This window comes from Syngnathoides biaculeatus, chromosome 17, assembly GCF_019802595.1.
Source record: "Syngnathoides biaculeatus isolate LvHL_M chromosome 17, ASM1980259v1, whole genome shotgun sequence".
Lineage (NCBI taxonomy): Eukaryota > Metazoa > Chordata > Actinopteri > Syngnathiformes > Syngnathidae > Syngnathoides > Syngnathoides biaculeatus.
The window spans coordinates 22,242,839-22,268,806 of NC_084656.1; the positions used below are offsets into that span (position 1 = coordinate 22,242,839).

At 44.7% G+C, this 25,968-nt stretch overlaps 7 protein-coding genes across 9 annotated transcripts; 6 read left to right on the top strand and 1 right to left on the bottom strand.

Moving 5' to 3' along the window:
* Positions 1–1,168: 1,168 nt before the first annotated feature.
* On the bottom strand, positions 1,169–10,989 carry LOC133490806 (3-hydroxy-3-methylglutaryl-coenzyme A reductase-like). The gene is made up of 20 exons (XM_061801317.1): positions 10,832–10,989; positions 10,149–10,318; positions 9,954–10,065; positions 9,785–9,872; positions 8,930–9,014; positions 8,741–8,846; positions 8,561–8,667; positions 8,052–8,171; positions 7,831–7,967; positions 6,816–7,063; positions 6,149–6,240; positions 5,874–6,068; positions 5,641–5,799; positions 4,935–5,092; positions 4,748–4,853; positions 4,470–4,640; positions 3,679–3,819; positions 3,044–3,202; positions 1,881–2,035; positions 1,169–1,539 (listed from the first exon to the last, which is right to left on the bottom strand). Exons 2-20 carry the CDS (start codon positions 10,311–10,313, stop codon positions 1,488–1,490), a joined length of 2,556 nt encoding a protein of 851 aa, XP_061657301.1. The 5' UTR covers positions 10,314–10,318; positions 10,832–10,989; the 3' UTR covers positions 1,169–1,487.
* A 903-nt stretch (positions 10,990–11,892) lies between these two features.
* Positions 11,893–13,246, top strand: LOC133490807 (histone H2B 1/2-like). The gene has a single exon (XM_061801318.1). The coding sequence runs from the start codon at positions 11,928–11,930 to the stop codon at positions 12,303–12,305; it is 378 nt and encodes a 125-aa protein (XP_061657302.1). The 5' UTR covers positions 11,893–11,927; the 3' UTR covers positions 12,306–13,246.
* A 1,152-nt stretch (positions 13,247–14,398) lies between these two features.
* On the top strand, positions 14,399–14,850 carry LOC133491099 (histone H2B-like). Its single transcript, XM_061801999.1, has one exon. The coding sequence runs from the start codon at positions 14,427–14,429 to the stop codon at positions 14,802–14,804; it is 378 nt and encodes a 125-aa protein (XP_061657983.1). The 5' UTR covers positions 14,399–14,426; the 3' UTR covers positions 14,805–14,850.
* A 772-nt stretch (positions 14,851–15,622) lies between these two features.
* LOC133515226 (histone H1-like) lies at positions 15,623–16,873 on the top strand. Its single transcript, XM_061847512.1, has one exon. It carries the CDS (start codon positions 16,158–16,160, stop codon positions 16,839–16,841), a length of 684 nt encoding a protein of 227 aa, XP_061703496.1. The 5' UTR covers positions 15,623–16,157; the 3' UTR covers positions 16,842–16,873.
* Positions 16,874–17,419: 546 nt separating this feature from the next.
* On the top strand, positions 17,420–22,033 carry LOC133515228 (histone H3-like). Its single transcript, XM_061847514.1, has 2 exons — positions 17,420–17,818; positions 21,353–22,033. Exons 1-2 carry the CDS (start codon positions 17,468–17,470, stop codon positions 21,668–21,670), a joined length of 669 nt encoding a protein of 222 aa, XP_061703498.1. The 5' UTR covers positions 17,420–17,467; the 3' UTR covers positions 21,671–22,033.
* Positions 19,698–20,373, top strand: LOC133515227 (histone H2A-like). Its single transcript, XM_061847513.1, has one exon. It carries the CDS (start codon positions 19,851–19,853, stop codon positions 20,235–20,237), a length of 387 nt encoding a protein of 128 aa, XP_061703497.1. The 5' UTR covers positions 19,698–19,850; the 3' UTR covers positions 20,238–20,373.
* Positions 22,034–22,270: 237 nt separating the features above from the next.
* Positions 22,271–25,910, top strand: LOC133490906 (gastrula zinc finger protein XlCGF8.2DB-like). Of its 3 annotated transcripts, none has more exons than XM_061801599.1 (3): positions 22,273–22,381; positions 23,213–23,324; positions 23,829–25,909. In XM_061801599.1, exon 3 carries the CDS (start codon positions 23,908–23,910, stop codon positions 24,955–24,957), a length of 1,050 nt encoding a protein of 349 aa, XP_061657583.1. In that variant the 5' UTR covers positions 22,273–22,381; positions 23,213–23,324; positions 23,829–23,907; the 3' UTR covers positions 24,958–25,909. The 3 variants fall into 3 exon arrangements, with proteins under 3 accessions (XP_061657585.1, XP_061657583.1, XP_061657584.1); XM_061801600.1 differs by lacking the exon at positions 22,273–22,381 and adding an exon at positions 22,789–22,813; XM_061801601.1 differs by lacking the exon at positions 23,213–23,324 and having other exon boundaries at positions 22,271–22,381; positions 23,829–25,910.
* The last annotated feature ends 58 nt before the right edge of the window (positions 25,911–25,968 follow it).

Consider the following 25,968-nt stretch of genomic DNA (forward strand, 5'->3'; position numbering starts at 1 on the left):
AAGAAGAAAAAAGGATGAGGAAGAGCCGTTGCCGGTGAGCCGAGAGAAAATATACGCAAGTGAGTTTTCCGATGTGTTGTGTCGGTTCAGAGGTTTAAACTTGCTCATTTTCGTTAGCCCGTCTATGGCGTTTCGTTTTGAACGCGCGGCAACGGGTTAGAACGTCGCTTGTGAGGACATGGGTTCGAATGGCATTTGGGTGTTCTCCCCGTCCGCGTGCGTTTTCTCCAGCACCCTCGCGACCCTTGTGAGGATAAGCAGCTCTGGAAACGTATGCATGGGGAACAATTACTTTTTTTGTTTTTTTTTCTTATAAAGGCAATCAATTCCTCCAGCGTGTGTGTCACATGACCAGTGGAGCGTAAAACCATTTGCCGAAATTGTGAAATGTTCGATTTTTCCGTGGTTCCCTACAAACTGACTTATTTGGTGGTTGTTGTGTTTTTTTTCTTCAATGATTTCTTTGGATTGTTTCTAATTGTGGAATTAAAAAAAAAAAAAAGATTAAAAACGAAACACATTTTCTTATTTTCTCAAGTATTAGGATCATTTTCAATCACTGCTTTGATTGTAAAGGATGAAAATAATTAGTGCACGTGTCTTATTTGTATTATTGGTGCAGTGGTTTTTGGTATCTCCGTGTTTTGGTGTATTAATTGTGAAAATGATTTTCTTGGTTTTCGAAGCGAGTTGACTGAGGCTACAAAAAGCAATTAGTGGAGAAACAGCAGCACCAAGTGGAAATGTACAGTACTGCAGAGTGGAACTCATTTCCGAACGCCGTCCATCATCCAATTCGCTTATCCTCAAAAGGGTCACGGGAGACATAGCCGGGGTCTATCCCAGCTAGCTTCGGGCGAAAGGCACCGCGACCTGGTCGCCAACCAGTCAGTCAGCCGCGGGGGATACCGACACTGTCACCGAGTGGGATTCGACCCCGCGCCGCCCACACGCACTATGGTCGGTCGTGTGTACCACTACACCACCAGTGACTCCTCAGATTACCACATTGATTTCACTCTAGGGTGAAGGTACGATCCCTCAGTTGAAATCCTGGTTTGAAACCCCAAATCTCTCTTTAAAAGCTCATTTCTACCCCCGACTTGCACAAAACAAAAAAAGTTACCGTCGCCTCAATCGCCAGGCGAAACAAAGACTCACCAATACGCTGGATGATGAAAAAGCTTTATCATTTAAATATTGAACCACACTCAAAACATAACTTCACAGTTCTGAGCTTCACTCTTCGTCCAAATCGGGAGTGCAATACCGGCTACAAAGAGTCATCTCATTGCAAAAAAAAAACAAAAAAACAAAAATTAAATTAAAAAAAGCCTTCAGAAAGAAAAGAAGAAGACACGTGAGCTCATGCAGAGGCAAGTCGGGTCTCCAGTCATTGGACCGCCTCGACTCGGACGTCGCCGGCGGTGGCGCGGGCGGGTCCACACGATCGCCGCCGTGTTTCTTCCGCAGGAGAAGCGACGGCGTCACGAGGCGTTCCCGGAAAGCGACGACGCGGCCGCCATGTTGGATTTGGACCTGAAACCGAGAAAGCGCTCATGACGGTGCAAAGGTCAACTCGCTTTCTTCCCAGAACCACCCGACTTCTTCTTCTTCTTGGGAAAAAAAGAAACTTTTTTTTTTTTTTTTTCCCTCCACTGGAGAAATCTTCCTGACTGTCAAAATAAATTTCTTTTTGGAAAATTCCAAAATATTTTCTTCATGGGTGAGGGGGGGGGGGGGGCAGGAACCCACATTTTTCTTTTGCTCAAAAAGAGCACTAATATTTATTCCTCAGTTTGAAAAAAAAAAAGACCACAGGTTTTATTTTTTTCTTATCTCATCTTTTTTTTTTTTGTTTTGTTTTACTTTTTCCTCACCTGTTGTGTGTCATGTGACTCTTGACGAGGTGTCCCGCCTCCAAGGCGGCCATGAGGGAGAGCTCGCCCGCCAGGACGCTGGCGCAGACCACGCGCGCCAGCTGCCGGGCGTTCTCGCCCGGCCGGTCGGGCCTGGTGCCTTGGACGCCGAGCATCTGTGCACAGACGCAATGCAATTTGTTCAAATTAATACATAAATAGCAACAGTAACAATAAAAAAAAAAATCCTCCAAAACATTGGAGATAGTCCGATGGATAAAATTTATCTGGGCAAAAGGGATTGTTAGGGGGGGAAAGAGAAATAATTGATTCACTTTCTTCCAAAGGGGGGGGGGGAACCCCTGTTTATTAAAAATATTTTTTTATGATATATATATATATATATATATATTTAGAAAAATAAGGACAACTATTTTTTTTTTAAATTAACTTTTGAAAAATATATTCCAATAGTTTTTTTTCCCCCTTAAACATTCTTTATTTACAATGAACTATTTTGGAATATTTTTTAAGGAAACATGTTAAGAATGAGCTTTTTCCCACCTACTAGAAATAAATGTTTTTCCTTCTTGAAAAAAAATAAAATAAAATTAACTTTTGAAAAATATATTCCAAGAGGTTTTTTTGCCCTTAAACATTTTTTCTTTACAATAAACTAGTTATTTTGGAATGTCTTTTAAAGAAACATGTTAAGAATTAGCTTTTTCCTTCGTGAAAAAAGATAATTGAAATTTCCCACCTACTAGAAATAAATGTTTTTCTTCTTGGGAAAAAAAAATATATATATATATTTTTAATTATTTATTAGAAAAATAAAGACAACTTTTTTTTTTGTAAATTAACTTTTGAAGAATATACACCAAGAGGTTTTTTCCCCCCTTAAACATTTTTCTTTACAATAAACTATAATTATTTTGGAATATTTTTTAAAGAAACATGTTAAGAATGAGCTTTTTCCTTTGTGAAAAAACATAATCGAAATTTCCCACCTACTTGAAATAAATGTTCTTCTTCTGGAAAAATATTAGCATGTTATAAGTAAAATGTCAAAGACTGCCCCCACATCTTTTTATTTTTCCTGCTGGCGAAAAAGGCCTCGTCCTTCCTTCCTTCCTCGAATTGTTTTTCTCCTGAAAACCCCAAACTTATGTTTTTTGGGTCACCTGCAAACAGGCCTGCTGCGGGGGCAGGTTGGTGCCGCCGCCGACGGTGCCCAGCTCAAGGGAGGGCATGGTGCAGCTGACGTAGAGGTCCTCGGCGCCGGGTCCGCTCGCTTCCATCTGCGTGATGCAGTTGGCGCTGCCCACCGTCTGTGCGGGGTCCTGCCAAGGTCCGACAGGTTGAAGCCATTTTACGCTCGGATCGATCACGCCCGTGTACACGTTTGCCGGAGTTCGCAGAAAAGTACCGGAAATTCCGGCCTACAAGCCACGACTTTTTTCACACATTTATGGCTTTGATGCAGCATTAGCATTAGCATTAGCGCGGCGCTAGCGCACCTGGTCATAAGCCTTGTTACGCAGAAAGACTTTAACGCTAGCGCCGCACTAACGCTAGTACCGCGTTCACGCTAGTGTTAGCGCGGGACTAGCATTAACGCAGGGCTAGCGTTAGCGTTAAACACTACACTTATAACCAGGTGCGCTCTGTCGGCCGGGAATTATGGTATGTCAAAATGTGACAGTACAGCAGATATTTGGATGTATGATGACGATTAATAGCCTCACTAGGGACATACAACAGTAAATAAATCATCGTCATTATAATATTTGTCTGTCTGGGTCCGTCGCCGTCTCACCTGCCCGCAGGCGATGAAGATGGCCGCCACGATGTTGGCGGCGTGCGCGTTGAAGCCGCCGACGCTGCCCGCCATCGCCGAGCCCACCAGGTTCTTGTTGATGTTGAGCTCCACCAGGGCCGCTGTGCTGCTCTTCAGCACCTCGATTCAAACAACAAAAAGCACCTTTTAGTTCATGTCGGCACAAAATTACATCCTGACGAAATTATGAATTAAAAAAAAATATATTGATACCGTAATATACGGCCTATAAGCTGCGACTTTTTTCACACGCTTTCAACCCTGCGGTTTATGTGGTGCTGCAGCCAATTTGTGCAGTTTTTCTAACGGCCGCAAGGGGGCACCCAAGTGGAAAAGGGAGGAGTGAGACCGGTGGAATATATGTGCCGAGGAAGTGACTTTTACCAGTCTGGCCCTGTTAGCGCTGCGCTAGCGTGTTACTGCTGTGTCTCAGTGACTTTTACCAGTATGTTTTTTTTTTTTTTTTTAAACCGGCGCTGTTAGTGTGTCGCTAGCGAAAGCGTTAGCGTGGCGGCGCTAGCTAGCGTTAAAGTCTCTGTGTACCGTCTTTCTTTGTAAATATCTCGTGTTTCAATGTGGGCACTTGTGGCTTTTACATGGCTGCGACGTATGTATGTACCAATTGGTATTTCCTTTACAAACGTACTGGATGAGGCTTATAACCAGGTGTGCTCTGTAGGCCGGGAATTACAATACTGTCGTTAAAAAGACGATACGTCGTTTATTGTTGTAGCGCTCTTTTGCAAGTGAGTTTATTCCATTCCCGTTACCTCTCGGACCACCTTAGCGGGGACGGTGGCCTCGCACACGACGCACTTGCCCCGTCCCAGGATCCAGTTGACGGCGGCCGCCTTCTTGTCGGTGCAGAAGTTGCCGCTGACGGACAGAACCTCCACGTCGGGGTGCTGCTGCTGTAGTCTGAGCAGAGCCTTTTCGCAGCCCTACACGCGCACATTTTATTACTTCCACTGAGGATTTTTTTCGAGACATCTTCATGACTTTTATGAGCAGCTAGTGATTTATATTTTGCAGTGGACACTAGCCATACCTTCGATAGCATGTTCATGCCCATGGCGTCTCCAGTGTGCGCCTCGAAGCGGACGTACAGGTTCCTCCCCGCTAAGCCCACCAGCATTTTCTCCAGCCGGGCGAACCTGGTGAGGACAAAAACGTTTGGTAAGCCCGAAGTTCGGCCAACGGGAGGGGGGGGGAGGGGGCGCCGTCCGCCGACGCACCTGCTGGTCCGGTCGAAGGCGTCCTTGATGACGGCGAAGCCCTCCGCGCTCTCCAGCCACGCTTTGACCTCGGCGGCGCGGCAGGCCGAGGGCAGACGCACCACGGGACCGCGGGTCATGCTGTCGGAGAGCACCCTGCTGCGGCAGCCCCCGCTTAGCTGCCGACGGGGGCAAAACAATTCACACTCGACATGATTTTTTTTTTTTATGGGGGGGGACCCAATGCAAAAAAAATGACCTCAATCAAATTTTTAAAAAAAAGATAGGATCGCTAAAAATACTTTGTTTTCAGTGCAAGATTACTAATTGATTCTCAACCCATTTTCCTTTGGTAAAAATAATAATTTAAAAACATTATCTTTAGCTTGAAACATTTTATAGTGGAAAGAAATGCTTTTTTTCCAAGTGAGGAAAACTATTCCTGAAAAAAAAGACAATTTTTGTACGATTATGACTTATATTCTTTTGGGTAAAAAAATAAAAAAAAAAAAATCTCAAAAGACTTTTCTTGCTGTCAAAAAAAAAACAAATGAAAAAAAAAACAACAACAACCCTCCCACACTATTAAAAAACTGCACATATTAAAATTAAATTAAATGAGATTTTATGATACATTACATTTTACGCTTGAAAAAAATACAGCAGATTTTTTTTTTTGTTTTGTTTTTCCCCCCCTCCAGAGTTTGGACGTATTGCTGGCACTTACGGAGAGAGCCCTGCAGCCGCGGTTGGTGCTGGCCACCAAGCAGCCCTCGGTGGTCGCCATGGGAACGTAAAACCGCACGCCGTCCAGGGGCAGCGGGCCGGCCACGCCCACCGGCACCGGCACGTAGCCGATGACGTTCTCGCAGCACGTGCCCATCACCTGCCGGGTGGGAACATTTTCACCTCGACTTGATTCTGGTCGAAACGCACGTGATAACACGTGAACACCGTTACCTTGGCGTAATCGTAGTTTTTATACGGGAGCGAGGACAAGGCGGTGCGAACGGGAAGCTCGGCGGACAACATCTCCCGCCTGATGGCCACGCCCCTCTCGGGGGTCTCCAGCACGGCGTCCAGCTTGTAGTTGAGGATGTGACGTGACGCCACCAGGTTGATCACCTCGCCGTCGCTGAGGCAACGCGGCCCTCGCTGAGAAGACGCCACGCCGTCACGGTCACCGTCCCGCGTTTGATTTTGCGGCAGGTCGGGATTTGGGGTTGGGGGCTCACCTGCGGATCGGCGAGGACGTCCAGACATTCCTCCAACGCGCGTGGGCGAGTTTCGGCTCCTTCGGGAGCCGCCGGGGGCGGTCGGGCCTCGGCTGTGGACAAAGTAAAAAAATTTGGACTTCAGACATGAAAATTCCCGGCAAAATTTAATATTTCTCTTTTTTGAAAACCGCCGCAAATTTGAAAAAAAAAAAAAAAAAAAAAATCTACCAATATAATACAACTGTGTTCATCGAAGATCAACTATTTTGTAAAAAAAAAAATAAAAAAAAATTGTGTTAATCATCTGTGATTTGCCAATTGTAAATTTGCCTTTTGGCAGACGCGCTGGGAATTTATCCTATATTATTCTTCTAAATATCATTTTGGTAACATCGCGTTGCCAAGGAATTATATGAATTAGCAGAGGAGCTTAATTTAATCAGGCCATTCCTTGTCGAATAATAATTATAATAATAATGCAGAACATTTGGGGAAGCATCTATATGATGGAGATGTCAATTACTCGCAAACATTTGCTATTTCAGAAGACTGTAAACCGTTGAAGAATTCCTTAAATATCTTCTCGAAAGAAACAACATTTCATTCCTAAATGTGAACCAATGAGGATTCTTACAAATGACATCATTGCCGCTTTGTCACGAAAGGAACCAATCACGGGGCTCACCTTCCTCCCTGCGCGCAAGTCTCGACTGCGCCGCTGCGACGGCGACGGCGGGGCTCTTGTTGACTTTGGCGGCGACCAGGTCCATCCTGCAGCAGGCGTCGGCCCCCGCCAGCCTCCGGGCGGGCGGCGAGCCGCCCGAGGGGCTTTTGATGGACAGCGACGACTGCGTCTCGCTCTGCTCGAAGAAGACGTACTTGACGGCGAGCAGCAGGGCCAGGCCCAGCGTGATCACCTGCTCCAGGTCCACCCTGCGTGTGGGGCGGGGGGGAAGACGCCAGCGCGACGCCAGAACACGGGTTGTCACTCCTTCTTTTCATTTTCAATCGGCAATTGAAATTCAATAATTGTGTCAGCGATTAAAGCAAATGCAGAAGCATTTTATGCCCCCCCCAACAAAATAAAGCCATATATGGTCTATGGATACCAAAATCTGGTGGCAAAGGTCCACTTTTCTGTTTGACAGGACTTGGAACTTGAATAAATGAGGCTCCTCCACCACAGCCAACGTCCGCGGGGTTTTTTTTTTTTTTGGACGGAGAAGCCCTAGAATCCAATTTTATTTTAACCGAGATTAGTCTTATTTTTTCCAAGTCATCTTTTCAAGCGATGACAAAAACAGCAAACAGGTGAGTTTTTCGGCAGTTAGCGTTAAGTTCCCTCAAGCCCGTGAAAATGCGTGGGAACAATATAATACTGCTAATGTGGCCCACCTGGTGGATCGCGGTCCCGATCAAGACCGAACGTGGAGGATAAAACAAGATGATGCTCGGAACCAAACTTCCAGGTAAACACGACCAACAAAATTCTAAACTGAAATTGGAATCCCGTTGCCTTTTTTTCCCACATTTTGGATTTTTGATCAGAGCCTGAAATTACAATTTGAAAACATTTTCTTTTCCTGGATATGTTGCACTTTTTAAAAAAAATATCCAATTGAAGATGGAAAGAACAAATGATACGCAAATTCAGTAGCAATGTCATTGTTGATGACTTTTTTTTTTTTTTTTTAATTTACCCATTCAGCTGCAGCGGCAGCATGGTGGCGCCGCGCTCCAGCGTCTTGCGCGCGGCCGTCGTCGCCGTCGTCTGGTTGCGGCCTGGCCGCTCGGCCGCCAGTCGCGCGTGGGCGTGGACCAGAGCGAGTCCGAGAGACTAAAAGGTGGAAACAAGTCGAACTTGAGTAAAAATGAAGCGAAAGCTGACGGCGCTCAGATGAATGCCGCTGCCCCGAGTCACCATGATGAGCTTCACCCGCTGCGTCACCGGATTGGGTTTGTTGTGCTCCTCTTCGGCCAGAACGTGGGCCAAGGGGCTCAGCTGCCAAATGGGGCGACCCTCGCAACTTTCCATCGACAACTGCGCACGTGCACACACACACACACAACACGACAAAAATATGGAAACAAAACAATCCGAGGCTTGAAAATGTTTTTTTTTTGGGGGGGGGGGGGGGGGATTTGAGTTTTCATTGTAATGTGAACAGCAAGCAAATATATTTCCCAATGTCTAATTCTTAATGTTCACATGCATGTCCAGGTGCCAGCATATATGAAAATACGGATAGATAATTTAAATAGATATAGATTAGGTAATTAATTTATACATTTAAAAAAAATGTATTTATTTATAATTTCAAGCAACATGCAATTAAAGTCTTGCTCTGCTTCACCTCTGACATCTGGATTTTTGGCCTGTTTTACTGCCGCCAATTTGCCCTATTTAACAGGCGCTGGCTGCCATCTTACCTCCAAGACCAACGAGACACAAGCGGGGAAGAAAGTCATGAAGACAAAGTAGTTGGCCAGCACCGACATGCAGCTGAAACAGCACATGACCTCCAGCTGCGGCACGCCTGGAGGACACAAAAAGCACCTCAGGGATCGCCATCGTCTCCCCTGTGACGCGGAGAGCAAAAGCGTCCCGACCTGACATGGTGCCGATCCCGATGACCAGACACTCCACCAGAGCGTCCAGCGTAAAGGTGGGTCCAAGGATGGCCATGCCCTCGGAGATGTTCTCCCTCACTTCCTCCTGAGCGGCCGCACACACACAACAAAGCGCTCGGTGTTAACGGTCCCGGCGTGAAGATGCCGCATCGTCGTGGCCGCACTCACCGGAGAGTTGGAGCTGAGGGCAAACTTGGCCAGCGTGCAGGCTTTGGACAGGTCGATGAGCAGGAGGAAGAAAGGTAACGCTTCACTGAGGGGCGGGGGGGGGGGGAGGGAGGAAAGGTCTTCATTGCAGGTTTATTCCTCAAGGGGGCACTCAAGCGTAAGAGGTAAGCGTGAAACCGGTGGAATATCTGTGCAGAGGAAGTGACTTTTACGTTGTTTTTTTTTTTTTTTTTTTTTTTAAATCGGCCGTTTGCGTTGTGCTAGCGTTAGCGCTGCGCCAGCATGTTACTTGTCGTGTTTCAATGTGGGCACTTGCGGCTTTTACGTGGTTGTGGCCTGTGTATGTACCGAATGGTATTTCCTTTACAAATGTACTGGGTGAGGCTTGTAACCAGGTGCGCTCTGTAAAACGGGAATTATGCTCTTTTCAAAATGTGAAAAAATACTTACAGCATTTTATCCAAATACATATGATTCAGAGTTAATTAGAAACACTTTTTGTGGTTGCAAGTGTGTGTTGACTCCCATTTAACATGAGCTGGAATGGGATTGGCTAACTCAGAACAAGGCAACTTCATTGATATAGGAGGGTGTGCACACTTGTGCAGCCACATTATGAGTTGCTTATTTTGACTTCCAGTGGAAAACTTTTTCCCTTACAGAAACATACAAGTGGATGTTTATATACTTTTTCTATCCACTGCACCGACATACATTTTTTAATCAATAGGAGATTATCTGTTGTGTGTGTTTATTTATTTTTAATAAAAACGTGTTAGCTTTCCCCCAAAAAATACATTTGTGAAATTACAGCCGGAAATAAAGTCAGCGACAAAACCGATTTGGATGACTCACTTGAGGCCCGTCAGCTCTCTGCCAAAAAAGTGGATGACGACCGAGCTGAAAACGAAGCTGGAGAATAGCGTGAATAAACCGGCGATACCTGCAGGAGCCAAAAATAAAAATCTCGTCAGCTTCAATGGCAGCTCAAGCGTCTCAAGACATGACGTGACGTGACACCGACCCAGAATGTACTTGGAGCCCAGCCGCCGGAGGGCCTTAAACTGGAAGTAGATGTAAATGATAGCCATGCAGCGCGTCACAGTCAGGATGACGGCGTCGCTGCTGTGGGTGGGCTAACAAAAAGAAAAAAAAAACCGTACAAACGGGCGTTAGATACAACGTAAAATGAGACTCCTTCCCGGTCGTAAACGCTCACCTCGTCTTCCACTTTGGGGCAGTCGTTCCAGCTGCACACGCGGGTGCTGGAGGTCAGGCTGTTCATGGACATGAGGCAGACGGTGAGCGCCAGCGTGCCGATGATGACCTCCCACGGGTGGGCGGCCACCAACAGGCCGTGGAGCCGGAACAGCCGTGATAACATCGTCTCTGGGAGGACAAACGCATCGCACTCAAGTCAATGGGAGGTCAACATACATGTAAACTGTGCAACAGAAAAACTCCACTTGACAAATAGATGTGAATAATTAGCCGGAGGATGCCAGGGACATAGCCTGAATTGTCACGCAGTTCCACAGCAAATTACGTGTAATAAACAAGACAAAACTACAGTATTACGTGATCACAAAGTAAACTAACTAACTAGAGTGATGAAATGACATTAAAGGCAGAAAGTTAACGTTGGACGGAGAACGTATATTACTGCTTAACTACATACATAAACATTTCGTTCCGTTCGTTAGGACCATTTGTCGCCTCAACGTAAACAAACCACGCCAGCGTTAACTCTCGAGCTAGCATGCTAACGTCAGTATTAGCCGTCCGTCACCTCCATTCAAATTACGAAAGTCCGGCCGAAAAAAAAAAGTTCCTGAATCAGTCAGTCAGTCAGTCAGTCAGGACAACACTCTTCTGTAATAAGACGGTTTAAAAGATCCGTACCTTCAAAAATTCCGATTTTCGGTGGTCAAAGAGTCATTTTCCATGATAGCATTTCGGTGTCCCCTTCAGAGACGTGTCGCCTCCATTTTTTGACTCCACTGCGTAACCCGGAAGTGGTGACGCACGTGAAATACGTCATCACTAAAATGACGCAAATGACGCCATACTTGTGCTGGTTTTGAAAGCCAACGTCGCATCTGTAAAACAAATACTTGTAAGATGAATAAGAACAATTATTTTTTAATATGTATTTTAACCCAAATGTTATTATATTTAGCGACTCTTCTGACAATTAAATACGCCATAAGATGTCATGAACGTGGCTGGGATAGGGCAAGGCGTCTGCCATATTGGATGTGGCAAACCTGATTAAAAGGTCCCTAACCCTGTCGTTATTAAATTACAGCTATTAAAAACCTCCAGAGGATGGCAGTACTTTTACGCTAATGTTACACATACAAATTAAAACAAAAAAAAAATGAAAATGCTGTACCAAACTGCTGCCGAGCTACTCACAGTTAGCATAACAATCTTCTCTAAAATTGTTGGATTTGATATACACGTTTGTAACCTGTGTTATGGTCACGAAAAATAAAACAAATATCGATTCGATTGCTTTTCATGTCGTAGATTTGTAAATTCAGATCGACGTACTGCCGAATAAACATCTGTTATGTATTTAAATAAGGAAATAAAAAAAGATGTAAGAAAATGTTGGAGGAAGCAAGCACTATTCTAGCCCAATCAAATGGTCTGTTTGCAAGGAAAATCCCGCAAAAGGTCAAGCTTGTGCAGTTAGCCAATCAGAGAGTGGCGCTGGCGCAGTCCTCTGTGTTCGTGTCACGAAAACAAAAGTAGAGGGGAAAAGGTCAAGCTGATTTTGTCAGCCAATCAGAATTTGGCACTGGTGCAGTTGTATTTGCATGATATAATCCCGCAAACCGAAGGACATTTCTAAACCAATCAAAGAAGGGCCCTGGCGCAGTCAACCAATCGAAAAGTCGCGACTGCACAGTTATATTTGCATGAGCGTATTATAAAACACTGGCCCTCCCCTCCTTTCGGCACTATCGCCGAAAGTCCGCTCTCGATAAACATGCCTGAGCCAGCTAAGCCCGCCCCCAAGAAGGGATCCAAGAAAGCGGTCACCAAGACCGCCAGCAAGCCCGGCAAGGGCAAGCGAAAGAGGGGAAGGAAGGAGAGCTACGCCATCTACGTGTACAAGGTCCTGAAGCAGGTCCACCCGGACACCGGCATCTCGTCCAAGGCCATGAGCATCATGAACTCGTTCGTCAACGACATCTTCGAGCGCATCGCCTCCGAGGCCTCCCGCTTGGCGCACTACAACAAGCGCTCCACCATCACGTCCAGGGAGATCCAGACCGCCGTCCGCCTCCTCCTCCCCGGCGAGCTGGCCAAGCACGCCGTGTCCGAGGGCACCAAGGCCGTTACCAAGTACACCAGCTCCAAATGAGCCCGTATGGCTCCCTCGCAAACCAACGGCTCTTTTAAGGGCCACCCACAATCTCTCAAGAGTAAACATTTTTTTTTTTCCACTTTAGATTCTAGTTATGTTCAGACACTTATTAGCAACTTGCAATTGCTGGTAAAACAAGCTATGCCCTCTTTAGCTTGTACGTCATTATGTAAGCAATTAGTCCCGTGGTGAACCGTTATATAATTTTGTGGAAGACTGGCTGACCCAATGTTAAAAAACTGGTTTATCACTGACTCCCGTTCTGGCTGTTTTAACAGCGTGCCAGGTGATTGGCCACAGACGATACAAACTATATTTGCTTCTCGTTTAACACGGAACAGTATAAACGTTCACGCTTATGTATGATATATATATGATATTCACAAATTGATAAAACAGCCAAAGGAAGGGACCTGCAAAAGACTGCACTGATGTGACTTCAGATGACTATGCAGGTCCTGCGTGACTCATCCCAACTGCGACACCGCCACAGGTGACTCATTGTGGGTCAAAGAAGAAGCGGGGAGGCCCGCATCTCTTGTTGGTGACGGCGATCCGCCAGCAGATGTTGCAAAAGGCGGCCAAGCTCACTTGCGGTGGATCTTTTTTTTTTTTTTTTTTGCAGAAGTGGGACAGCCTTGACTATATCTGAATGCGTACCAGTCGTGCAAGGCTGCTGGACGTTGCCAGGTCGGTCGGGTGACCTTTTCGCTGCAAAGGTTATCATCCTGCCTCGACTGCAAAAAAAAAGAACACAGTACAAGTGTGCCAGTCCCAACGACAGACGTGAATGAAACACGCTCGCCATCTTTGCACGGGGCAGATGTTCCATATTTACTGCACTTGAAATGATTTCACATTGAGCCATGGCAGTGGTTTTTTTTTCCAATTTGTGTGCCTTTCTTGACCCACCACAACAATAAACACTTTGAACTGTTTGGATATGTTTTCATCTTTCACTGGAATGAGGCAAATTTGAAAAGTTGAATGAAATGTCAGCGTTGAAAGACGTGGGCAGTTCCTCACGATTCCAGTATGTGACGCTGTTGCTCATTTTCTTCCAACATTTGAGCTGTTTTGTCGGGTTAGAATGGGTAGAAAAACGTTTTTTTTTTTAAATTTTGAGGTTTTTACATATTGAGGGTATTTGACTTAATTTCACTCTCCAAATTTGAAATTATATTAAATACTTCTGGTCTGAGGTAGTCGTGTGTAGAAATTTAGTAGAACAGTTCAAAGATTTCTAAAATGAAAAATGCCACATCGTAGCGTTTTAGTTTGATCTGAAGTACATCTTAATTTCCAGTCGATGCATTTATTTTAATAACTATGAGATAAATGTATGGCATTCTTGGCTGTATTCAAAGTTTAAACGTAGTTGATACTTCTTGAATCCGAAAAAAGAACAAATGGCCGGTGGTGGGAATTTGAAAATGAACAATTAAAGATGACCTGGGTGTTTAGATTTTGCCTGGTTTTGTCGAAATCAACACCAGAACCAGAGAGAGACAGAAGCTCATCTTCCAGTTTGGTAGAGATTAAAATCCTCCTAAACCAGCTGTTGTGTGATCAAAGAAAGAAAACACCTAAAAATGAGGCCTCCTGCGGGGTTCCATTTGAATGTCACAGTACTTTTGAGCAAAGATTGAAAGAAAATCCGACTAACCAGGATACCTTTGTATACATTCTAATCAGTTGTCAATTTTTCCCAATAGTATTTTAAAAAACGGCAACATGCAACACATGAGTCTATTAACATGACGCTATTTTTATTTTGTGATGATATAAAACAAATCAATTGGCTAATTTCACTCAAGTTACCCCGCATAAAATGATTCATCTTTTAATGATTTAGAGGATAGTAGTCGTTAAAGAAAATAATTGAGAATGCGGACATTTAAGAAGGACATCATACAGCCCATGTCATAGAATCAAGAAATGTATCGACTTCTAATGCGCTGTTGAACGCCACCAAAGGTAAGATGGCGTGGGGTGATTCCAGCCAATCAGAGAGCGGCGCCGGCACAGCGCTCGTCGCGCGCTCGCCCCCTATAAGACCACCGACGCTGGCTCCGCCAACCTCACTCCAAACAGCCGCGGCATCAAGCGCAAGAAGCCATGCCTGAGCCAGCCAAGTCCGCCCCCAAGAAGGGATCCAAGAAAGCGGTCACCAAGACCGCCAGCAAGCCCGGCAAGGGCAAGCGAAAGAGGGGAAGGAAGGAGAGCTACGCCATCTACGTGTACAAGGTCCTGAAGCAGGTCCACCCGGACACCGGCATCTCGTCCAAGGCCATGAGCATCATGAACTCGTTCGTCAACGACATCTTCGAGCGCATCGCCTCCGAGGCCTCCCGCCTGGCGCACTACAACAAGCGCTCCACCATCACGTCCAGGGAGATCCAGACCGCCGTCCGCCTCCTCCTCCCCGGCGAGCTGGCCAAGCACGCCGTGTCCGAGGGCACCAAGGCCGTCACCAAGTACACCAGCTCCAAGTGAGCCCGTCCGGATTCGTCCCACACCAACGGCTCTTTTAAGAGCCACCCACGTTTCTTCTAAAAGTTGGCATTGTTCCACTTGTCATCGCCAGACCTGATGCACCAGCATTTTTACAATTTAACTTCAATATGATTGGAAATTAATAAATGGCAGAAATGCGTAGTTGTATCACACATGAATAGATGCTCGTAATATTTTAGTTTTGAGTAGCAACACCTCGGAAGTCTAAATAAATGGCGACTTCAGCTGCACTATTATTCGAGCACGAACATAGTTAATTTGCAAAATAATTTAAATTAATTCCGAGGGATTTATACAGGTTGCAAAACTTCGGAAGCGCTTCTTGGAGCAGTCACGCGGTACGTTTGACCCCACAGGAACTGCAGAACAGCATGGAAGATGCTACAATTAAAATCAGTATTTTATACTGTCCTATGTTCAATTAAAAAAAGGCGATGCACCAGAAATATTAGCCATTTTGGCCCATAAAAATTTCCTTTTTTTTTTTTTTTTGTTAGAATCCCAGTGACTATTTAAAACCGTCAATTACGACATTTACAGTTTCGGTTAACTGCGGTGCTGTTGACCCTGCACTTTGTTTCAACTAAAAATTAATACAATCTATTAATATCTTACATTTGTCAATTTTCACTTATTGTAGAAGGGAGTTTCTTTTTGTTTAGGTTTTCATTTATCCATTAAATGATGCTACTGAACCTGGCCTTGCAGTTTTTGTTCTAGTTTAAAAAAAAAAACAAAGATGATGGAAAAAATGGAAAGAAAAGCATTTCACAAATCTCAAAAGTATGCTTTATTTTCTGGTTTGCGTTACAATAGTCTTATACACAAGAGTATAATGAAAATTCAATTATCGTGTTGGTATGAAATGTTATTGAACCTCTTCTCGTTAGTTGTTGACAAAAACATTGTGCTTGCTACCTTCACAAAAATGTCGTTTCTCTCCAAAATACTCACGAACACATACTTGCTCGGACTTTCAATACCCGGACAAACATGTTTTTTTCATGTATAAAACAACTTATTTTGCCTGGTGAGCAATTTTCAACTTTTTTTTTATGTTTATCAAATGAGCAAAGTCGCCCGCGCCAGTGAATCCGCCGCGTCTGGAGGCTCTGCATGCAAGAAATATCGAGTGGACAAGCCGGAAACCACTTTAACGTGGAGCTATACTTGTTTTCTATCATTTGAAGTCGTTTTGCTGTCACCAAACGTTTCCTGGAGTATTTTATCGCCGTTTAAATCGTGCAAAGAAAACACAAATGAGAACGCGACGTCTGCAAGCGGACGGCTTGACTCTCTAAGGTTCTCATGGGTTGACTCTCCACGGTTCTCATGTCTCGTTTAAATATCAACCGCGTCTCGCCTCTCGCTAAGCAAGCAAACAAAGTCGTGGCAATGGCAGAAGTCGCACCAGCAGCAGCAGCAGCAGCCGCACCGGCAAAAACCAGCGCCAAGAAGAAGGCGTCGTCCGGCAACAAGGCGCCCGGACCCAGCGCGAGCGAGCTCATCCTGCAAGCCGTGGCCGAGTCCAAGGACCGCAATGGCGTCTCCCTGGCCGCCCTCAAGAAGTACCTGGCCGGCAAAGGCTACGACGTGGAGAAGAACAGGTCCCGTCTCAAGTCCGTCATCAAGGGCATGGTGGTGAAAGGCGCCATCGTCCAGACCAAAGGGACCGGTGCTTCCGGCTCGTTCAAGATGAGCAAGAAGACCGAGGTGAAAAAACCGAAGGCGCTCGCAAAGGCCGACGGGAAGACTTCCGCGAAAGACAAGAAAGCCTCCATCCAGAAGGGGACGGCGAGCAAGAGGCCCGCGGCCGCAGCCAAGAAAGCCGCGAAGAAGTCCGGGAAGCCCACGACGCCCAAGAAAGCCAAGAAGCCCGCCAAGGTCGCCAAGAAGACCCCCCCGCCCAAGAAAGCCTCTTCGGCCAAAAAGTCCCCCGCGGCCAAGAAGGCTTCCGCCGCTAAGAAGGTCGCCAAGCCCAGGACTGTCAAGAGGGCCCCACCCAAGAAGAAGTGATTCAATAGTACACTCAAGCCGCCCACCCCCCCACCCCCACAAAGGCTCTTTTAAGAGCCATCACATCCCCGTTGAAGAGTAAATATTTACACGTTATATCAACATAAGAACATTTATGACGTGGCCAATGCAAATCATATTTCCTGTCTTTCCATTAAATGTCACAATCATTACCACAACGCTTAATAACCATTCAACATAGTTGGCGTTTTTTTAGAATGGATGTGAAAATCATAAATCATATCTTGAGATATAAGGTACTATTTACGTCATATTCATAGCTAATCGTCCATTTTCATCAACTCCTTAAATTACAAGTGCACGGCAGGGCTCTCAAAATGTATCAAAAGAGAAGATGACACCGTCACACTCATATTTTTCATAAATCACAATCCCCTGCTTGTGTATGTCAAAATAGTTTCCTCCGTTCCGATTACTTCCGGCGCCCTGGGTGCTCGGTTATTGCTGGGTGGTGACTGGGTTAATTCAAATTCACGTAATCCAATCGTTGAGCAGCTTTCGCGCGGGCTCTTACCGAACGCACCAATGGGCGCAGTGTCGGCTGGATAAAGTTCGCCGCTCGCCCGTTTCGCGCTCACAACTTTCTGGTCGACGACGTTGACAAAATGGCAAGAACCAAGCAGACTGCTCGTAAATCCACCGGCGGCAAAGCCCCCAGGAAGCAGCTGGCCACCAAGGCCGCCCGCAAGAGCGCCCCGGCCACGGGCGGCGTCAAGAAGCCTCACCGCTACAGACCCGGCACGGTGGCCCTCCGCGAGATCCGCCGCTACCAGAAGTCCACCGAGCTGCTCATCCGCAAGCTTCCCTTCCAGCGTCTGGTCAGGGAGATCGCCCAAGACTTCAAGACCGACCTGCGCTTCCAGAGCTCGGCCGTCATGGCCCTGCAGGAGTCCAGCGAGGCCTACCTGGTCGGCCTGTTCGAGGACACCAACCTGTGCGCCATCCACGCCAAGCGGGTCACCATCATGCCCAAAGACATCCAGCTGGCCCGCAGGATCCGCGGAGAAAGGGCTTAAGCGGCCGCCGCGCGACCACAACGGCTCTTTTAAGAGCCACCACATCTCAATCTAAACTGCACATTTCTTCCCACGTTATCAATATTTCATCAAACATACTTTCTTGATTAATTAGCTGAATAACAAGCTCTTAGTCTTTTTATTTTGTTTTTATATTTTATGCAGAGATGTGATTTTTAAATAAACTCATCAGTGGGGAATCAAAAATGTTACATCAAAGGACTGTTTGGATTTTAAATTAATAGTGGTCATGTTTCATTTATGATTTTTGAAAGTGAATAAATCAAATGTAATGCATTTTGCACAAGATAATGCAACTTTGTACTCAAACCTTATAAAACAGTAATAAACTTTAGTTGGGAACAATCACCTCTTACGTTGTACAGTTTATATATATATTTTTTTAAGTATTATTAGTCCATTTTTAGGAGCACTGGACTTTAATACAAGTAGAATTGATGTTCTTTGAATAAACGTAGAGAACAACTCTGGTGTGATTGTTTTTGCTTTCTGTCTCCAGTCTGGACTGGTCGCGTGTACTTCCCAATCCACGCGGATCGCTGGCATTTGCAGCGGGTCCATCATCTGGAATATGGCAATCATTTATTCCCCACTGCATTTATTTCTTTTGTTGTACTGCTTATAGTCTTTTGCAAACCGCACTCATTTGTCTATTGTGTCAGATCGCGAGTCATGTGGTCTGGAAGTCGCCCAAGGGCGTGCGGAGGCAAACCGCATTGAGTTGCGAAATCTGGACCATTTCCTTGTGGTGTCTTAATCCGGTTCCTCATCTCAGCAACTCAAATGTGTTGCAGTGCCGCCGAAGGCCTGTCGCTTGACCGAAGTACCATTTCTTGTCGTGCGGTGTGGCAATTTAGTCCACCCGTGTACTGGAGCAGAAAAATCCCAATATCACTACATGTAAATATGTATGTAAATCTCTTTCGGCTTGACATCTCAGATGAACGCTCACATTTGTTTGGCACAGTTTTTACGCCGGGGAGTGGAGGCCCCAGTGAAATATGAACTCATGACCCCCGGTTTACCAAACCAATGCTCTAACCACTGAGCTATGGGGGCTAGACATGTAAATATGCATGTATGTATCATGCGTGTATAAAATATGTATTTCTTTTTCTATTCAGGTGTCTGTGACCCACCCAAAATGGTTCCTGGGACCCACATTTTGGCGCTCCTAGTTGAGAATGGTAAATGCACTGCGCTCATTTATCTAAAACAACAACAACTCAGAGTCAATTATAATACCAATAGTTACAAACATTTTTTATATCTATATACGTGCGATTGTTTGAACAGGACTTGAAACACTAAAATGACAACATAGATATAATATGCTCAAAATCCCGTTCATTGGATGTATTTTTGCATGGACTGACACTCTCCCTGTCAGATCATAAAACATTTTTTACAACCATTTTAACATTTTTTGTTTTTTTTTGCTCGTCTGAGTTTTTGGCAATCTTTTTTTTTTTTTTGGATGGGGAGGGGGGTAATTTAAAAAAAGAGAAAATGCTGGATTTTTTTAGGACTTAGACCTGATGTCATCATTTTTATTGCATTAATTTTAAAATATGTCTTTATTTAGACTACAATGAGGAAATTGTAACTGCTTTCTGTATTTTTATTTTTTTACATTTTCACTCTATGAGGTGGAATAGCCTTTCCACAAAATACTGCAGAAGACCACTTGACAGCATTTATTAACACACGAATGTTGTCACTTCGAGTTATGTTTTTAAGCTGTTCTCATAAAGAATACACGTCTTTGAAATATGGCTAAAAATTCAAAGCTACAGAAAGGAGAGCAGCGGTGATGATGGGAGCCTTTTTCTGATTGGACAACTGTTTCCCTGCATCGACCGACCAATCAGTGACGAGCAGCAGAGTGTATAAGGACCCCGCTGCTCGCGGGTTACCGATATCAACTCAGTGTTGTAGAAACTCGTCGAACATGTCTGGTCGAGGAAAAACCGGTGGCAAGGCCCGCGCCAAGGCTAAGACCCGCTCATCCCGCGCTGGACTTCAGTTCCCGGTGGGTCGTGTCCACAGGCTGCTCCGCAGGGGCAACTACGCCCAGCGAATCGGTGCCGGCGCCCCCGTCTACTTGGCGGCGGTGCTCGAGTATCTGACCGCCGAGATCCTGGAGCTGGCCGGCAACGCCGCCCGAGACAACAAGAAGACCCGAATCATCCCTCGTCACTTGCAGCTGGCCGTCCGCAACGACGAGGAGCTCAACAAGCTCCTCGGCGGGGTCACCATCGCCCAGGGTGGCGTCCTGCCCAACATCCAGGCGGTCTTGCTGCCCAAGAAGACCGAGAAGGCCGGAAAAACAAAGTAGATTTGTCACCAAATCCCCAAAACGGCTCTTTTAAGAGCCACATACTTGATTCTGAAAGAGTTATCCTTTATTATTTATTATATTATATTATGACGGACATAACAATGAAGCAGCTCTGGGTTTGGAAGTTATGAATGAATGGGCCACGTTGTCAATGAGCGATTTCCCTTAAAACAGCTCCCGACCATCCTGTACAAATTAATATAACCACAATGCAATCAATTGATCCATCGGAGCAATCTTTGAGGTTCAGAATAGATTGGGGAAAAAAAAAATCATAAAAATAACGAATCAAGTAACTGCAATGACTGCAGGTCCCTTATGAGCTCTTGGTTCTTTTTATGTTAGTTAAAATTTTAAGTAAAAAAAAAAAAAAGTATCGACCTGCTGTGAGTGTTCATTAAAAACTGATTTAACGAGCATGTTTCAAATCTTGTCTGCCAATTATTGAAGTTAGTTGCACACCCTTTGCCTCACAAATGCAGAAATCAACAAAAATATACTTGTCAAAATGTGTTGCACGCCAAAGCAGAAATAAAAATGTACATAAACATTTGCAAACACCAAAATGTTTAAATGTTTAACAATAAATATAGCGGTAGTCAAAGTACTACTTTTTCAAAAACAACTACCGATTTTCGACACTGCAACGCAATTTGAAAATATCATAAACCGCAGTATTATTATTATTATTTTTTTATAATTACAAAAATTGGCTTCGTTGTAACACCATTAATATGTGCTGCCTCATTGTGAGCATCCAGTCCAAAAACACGCAAAAGTCTTAAATTTCACATTTTCACCTTAAATATGATAATCCCAAACGTGTTTAATTTCATTATCGTATCATGCATTTTAAATGCAAAGTACATGACAAATATTGAATAAGGCATGTGAAACTATATATTTTCTACATTATTGTTTGAAAATTTGGAATATAAAAAACAAGGTTAGATATTAGAGCGGCGTTATTGCGCTTGCTATCAAAGGTTGGATTGTGTTTAGTGACGCGGCGGTGAATTGGGTCGACGTTACTCTTTCAGGTCCGCAGACTCGATATAAGAACGCCCACCCCTAAGACAGCCTGACATTGGGGATTTTTTTTTTCCACTGAGTTAAGAATGTCTGGCCGAGGCAAGGGAGGCAAAGGTCTGGGGAAAGGCGGCGCTAAGCGGCACCGCAAAGTCCTCCGCGACAACATCCAGGGCATCACCAAGCCCGCCATCCGCCGCCTGGCTCGCCGCGGCGGCGTCAAGCGCATCTCGGGCCTCATCTACGAAGAGACCCGCGGCGTCCTCAAGGTCTTCCTGGAGAACGTCATCCGCGACGCCGTCACCTACACCGAGCACGCCAAGAGGAAGACCGTCACCGCCATGGACGTGGTCTACGCCCTCAAGAGGCAAGGACGGACCCTCTACGGCTTCGGAGGTTGAATCCCGAGCTCCGCTTGCCGTCGAGCAAACCTAAAAAAAAAAAAAAAAAGGTCCTTTTAAGGACCACACAATCATTCTACGAAAAGCGCAATTCCTCTTTATGCCCCATGAAGTGTAAACATATTTTTTTTTTCTCCAGTTATTAACTTCCATGAGTGAGTGTGTGGAAGTAGGGGGAAAAAAAAAGTTCTAAGATTTCAAAAGAGACTGCAAGTAATTTGGTGGGTAAACTTAAAACTGGCCTATGGCATAACCTGAAAATAATTTTGAAAAGACATGAAATGGGAGTTAAATCTATTAAAAACAATAATTATACGTGGACCATCACAATGACGTCATACAGTGGGAAACAGACTAAAAAGCAATTTAGATAATGAAATTGCTAACCAGGTCAAGAAGTTTTTTTTTTTTTTTAATGAAAATTTGATTTAAAAACAAAGCTGCCTGGTCTCATGTCACGTGATTTGAGGCAATGTTTATTAAAAATGGATCCTATCCGACCTGTCAATCACACGATCCATTTGGAACCTATTATGTTCAGTCGCCATTTTGGAAGATTGCGTGGCATGGCAACTGTAGCTAAGGGAGGGAGGGGGCGGGGCTTAAGATCGCCGGTCGGTTGGAGTTCAGCGCTTGAAACGCGTTCTGACGCGTCAGTGTGAAACCTTTGTCACTAGATGGCGCCACAGGACAGTCAGACAGGCTGACCAAGTGAGTGAAGCGTTTTGCAAAATATTTACTTCCCCACGTCGGATCTTTTGCACAATTTCATTAGGAATTTTATACAGGGCGGGTCGCATCCCCGAGACAGCGTGTCAGTTCTTTTAAGTTTCTTTCGGCTTGTCCCATTATCGGTTATACGTTCGTGTCCAGTTCTGTGGTTGAAGGTTCTCTTGCGTAGCTTGCCTTGGCTTAAGAAATAAAACATTTTTTTACAACTGTGGTACATTGTCTTGTCGTTGTAATCATTGAAGACAAATTTTCTTTTCTAGTTAACTAATTGGCCTCGATGAAATTCTCAGGTGAACGCTACTCGTGTTTAAGGAGTGGAAAAACACTGAGTGGGTTCCTGTGGAACTCCCATTTACATATTTGGATGTCGTCAATCGCTATGCATTGTGGCTCATACAAAACGGCGAGAGCGTATGTGTCTATCGACGTAATTATGGACTAGGAAGTAGATTCGTTTGTATCTGTTGATAGGCAATTCGCAATACTGATATTGAAGTATGTCCAAATGGAGATACCGTACAGTTGACGTCATACCTGCACTTCCGCCTACGTTTCGACGCGCAATCACACGCTCTTTTCTAAATAATTCTTGCCACATTTAATTCTCGACATATTACGTTCATCATTGTTTTGTTAGACGTAAAAATTTTTTGTTAGTATTCCTTGCCATCTAAATTCGTCTCGGTGTACGTCGAAGCTTCTCGACCATTCTTAGCTTAGCTTGCTAGCTGCGGGAGTCTCCTTTGTGCTCATTAAACACGCCGCTCGGCAGAGATCAAGTCTGAAGCGTTTTCGTCATCTTCTGAATAGAGACATTTATCCACGGACCAAAGTGAAGTACGAAGAGGAACTTTGTGCAACAAACAAAAGAGGAGAACGACCGGACGCTGTTTTGAAGAATCCTCGAGTTGTGTTACGCAGAGTAGGTTTGCACTTGCGATTCAACACGTTTTTTTTTGTCGATGTTTTTGAAGACTAAAAATCTAAACTGCATGCACAAAATATATAGAAAACGCTTTGTTTGTGTAAATGTTTTTTTTTGTGTGTTTTGCATGTGAGTATCTGGGTGTGAGCCGTGGCTGACAGCAGCTCCTGTGTGAGTGCGATTGTAGGAAACAAATATAATTAATCAACTGCTAAGGAGACCTCAATTAAAAAGGGGATCGGTACTTCTATTTTACTACACTGTGGTGGCACGGCGGCTCAGCTGGTAAAGTGTTGGCCTTACAGTTCTGAGGACCTGGGTTATTATATTATATTATTATTATAAGGGACGATCATCCTGTATTGTGTACAGGCAGCATCCATCTTCTGACTCCCGTCTTGTCCAATTTGACTGGCCAGACATAACGTCAATGTCACAAAAGGCTTTGCTTTACCAAACCACATATGTTTGTCTTTTTTTTTTTTTTTTCATGTCTCGTAGACGCCAGTGGAAAAAAAATCTTCGCCGTGAGCAGCAGGCGACAAGAGTTTGAGAGGACGAAGAGCCCCGTCCCGTCGAAATGGAGGAGCAGCTGCTCTGCGTCAAAGAGGAGGAAGACGTCACGGAGTTGCCGGTGACCGGCGTCCTTCTGAAGAGCGAAGACGAGGGTCAGTATGAGGAGGACGGATGGGCGGAGCCTCCGGGCAGCAGCTCCAATCAGCACATGAAGAAGGAAGCTGACGGAGACGGCTGCGGCCTCCTCGCTCCAATATCAGATAGTGACGGCTTAACTTCACACTCGTCTGATCACAACGACGACGACGACGACGATGATGAAAAACTGTCACACCAAACTGGCAAAAAACGCTGGAAATGTTCTCAGTGCAAGAAAAGCTTTTCCTCCAAGTCTGCTTTGAAAAATCACGAGAGCGTCCACACCGGGGAGAAACCTTTTCCATGCTTGGTCTGTGGGAAAAAATTCTCTCAGAAAGTGAACTTGAAAATACACATGAGGACCCACACCGGCGAGAAACCCTTCGTCTGCTCGTTTTGCGAGCAGAGGTTCTCTCAGAAGGTGAACTTGAAAATACACATAAGAACGCACACCGGAGAGAAACCGTTCGCGTGTTTGGTTTGCGGCCAAGCGTTCACTCTCAAGGCAAAGTTAGCAAGGCACACAAGGACGCACACGGGCGAGAAACCTTTTGCCTGTTCGGTGTGCGGCCACAGATTCCCTAGGAAGGAATACTTAAAAATACACATTAGAACACACACGGGCGAGAAACCTTTCGCCTGCACAGTTTGCGGCCACAGGTTCTTTCAGAAGGTGGACTTAAAAACGCACACGAGGACACACACCGGCGAGAAACCTTTTGGATGTTCAGTTTGCGGCAAACGTTTTTCTCAGAAGGTGCAATTGAGAAGACACACAAGAAAGCATACGGGAGAGAAACCTTTCGCCTGCCCGGTGTGTGGCCAACGGTTGTCTTCAAGACAGTGCTTGAGAAATCATGCGCGGAAGCACACGGGAGAAAACTCCTTTACGTGCTCAGTTTGTGAGCAAAGATTCTCTCGTAACGATCAGCTTCAGGGCCACGAGTGTCCTGGGAAGACGAACACTGACCAGTGAAGCTTTGCATGGACATTGCATGCACGCTTGGGAATGAAGCGAATTACTCTGACAGCAATTTGAAACATTCTACACTCCTCTATTCTTGCCTACATTGAACACGGGTTGAGTATTAACACTCATGCTTAATAAAATGTTTCGGGTTGGTCCAATATTTTTGCAAAGTCCGTGTCAAGTAAACGAATGAGCCTTTGACTCGTTGTGTTAAGATGGAAAACTGTGGTAGTTCTTCAATTAACTTGATATATCAAATCAAAATGTTCCCAAATGAAATGCAATTAAAAATTCAATCCCCCAAATATAGTGTAAAGCTCTTTTATTGACATGTATGCAAATGTTTTAATATGTCAACAGCACAATGCCGTTTATTTTTTTTTTTCCAGTCAGGTGTTCCGACACAAGATCAGCATCGAATCAGCGACACAGGAAGAACTTTCAAAATCTTACTCCTGAAGAATTTTAGAGCAATTTTGGTATATGTGTTCCCCCCCCAAAAATTGAACCCTACCCCCAAAAATGTATATTAATGTTCCCCAAGTTGCACCCATTTAACATTTGAAATGTCACCAAAAACAGTGCTCTTGTCGATTTATAATAAAATACAAGCTTTTGAAATGTTTTATTTACATTTTTCATTATTGCTGTTGCTATTATTATTATCCCCATTTGTTATTGCTATATAATTTATTATTACATATTATTGGTTGATCAACACGTTATTTATTCCATTTAACGTGAGAACATTCAATTCTTCTTCCTGCCACCAGATGTCACCAGTATGTATTTGTGACGAAAACAATTGATACGTTTTGCATCAGTGGTGCCATAGTCGCAAATTTAAGTTATATACAAATATAGATATATTGAAAGAACAAATATAAGGACTAAACAGTGCAAGTCATGCCATAATTATTTCACATACTGTAGATCATGAGTTTTATGTCGAATTTACGATGCAATCCATGAATCTATCCAAAATGAATGAAAAGGAAAATACAGACGAAGGCAATA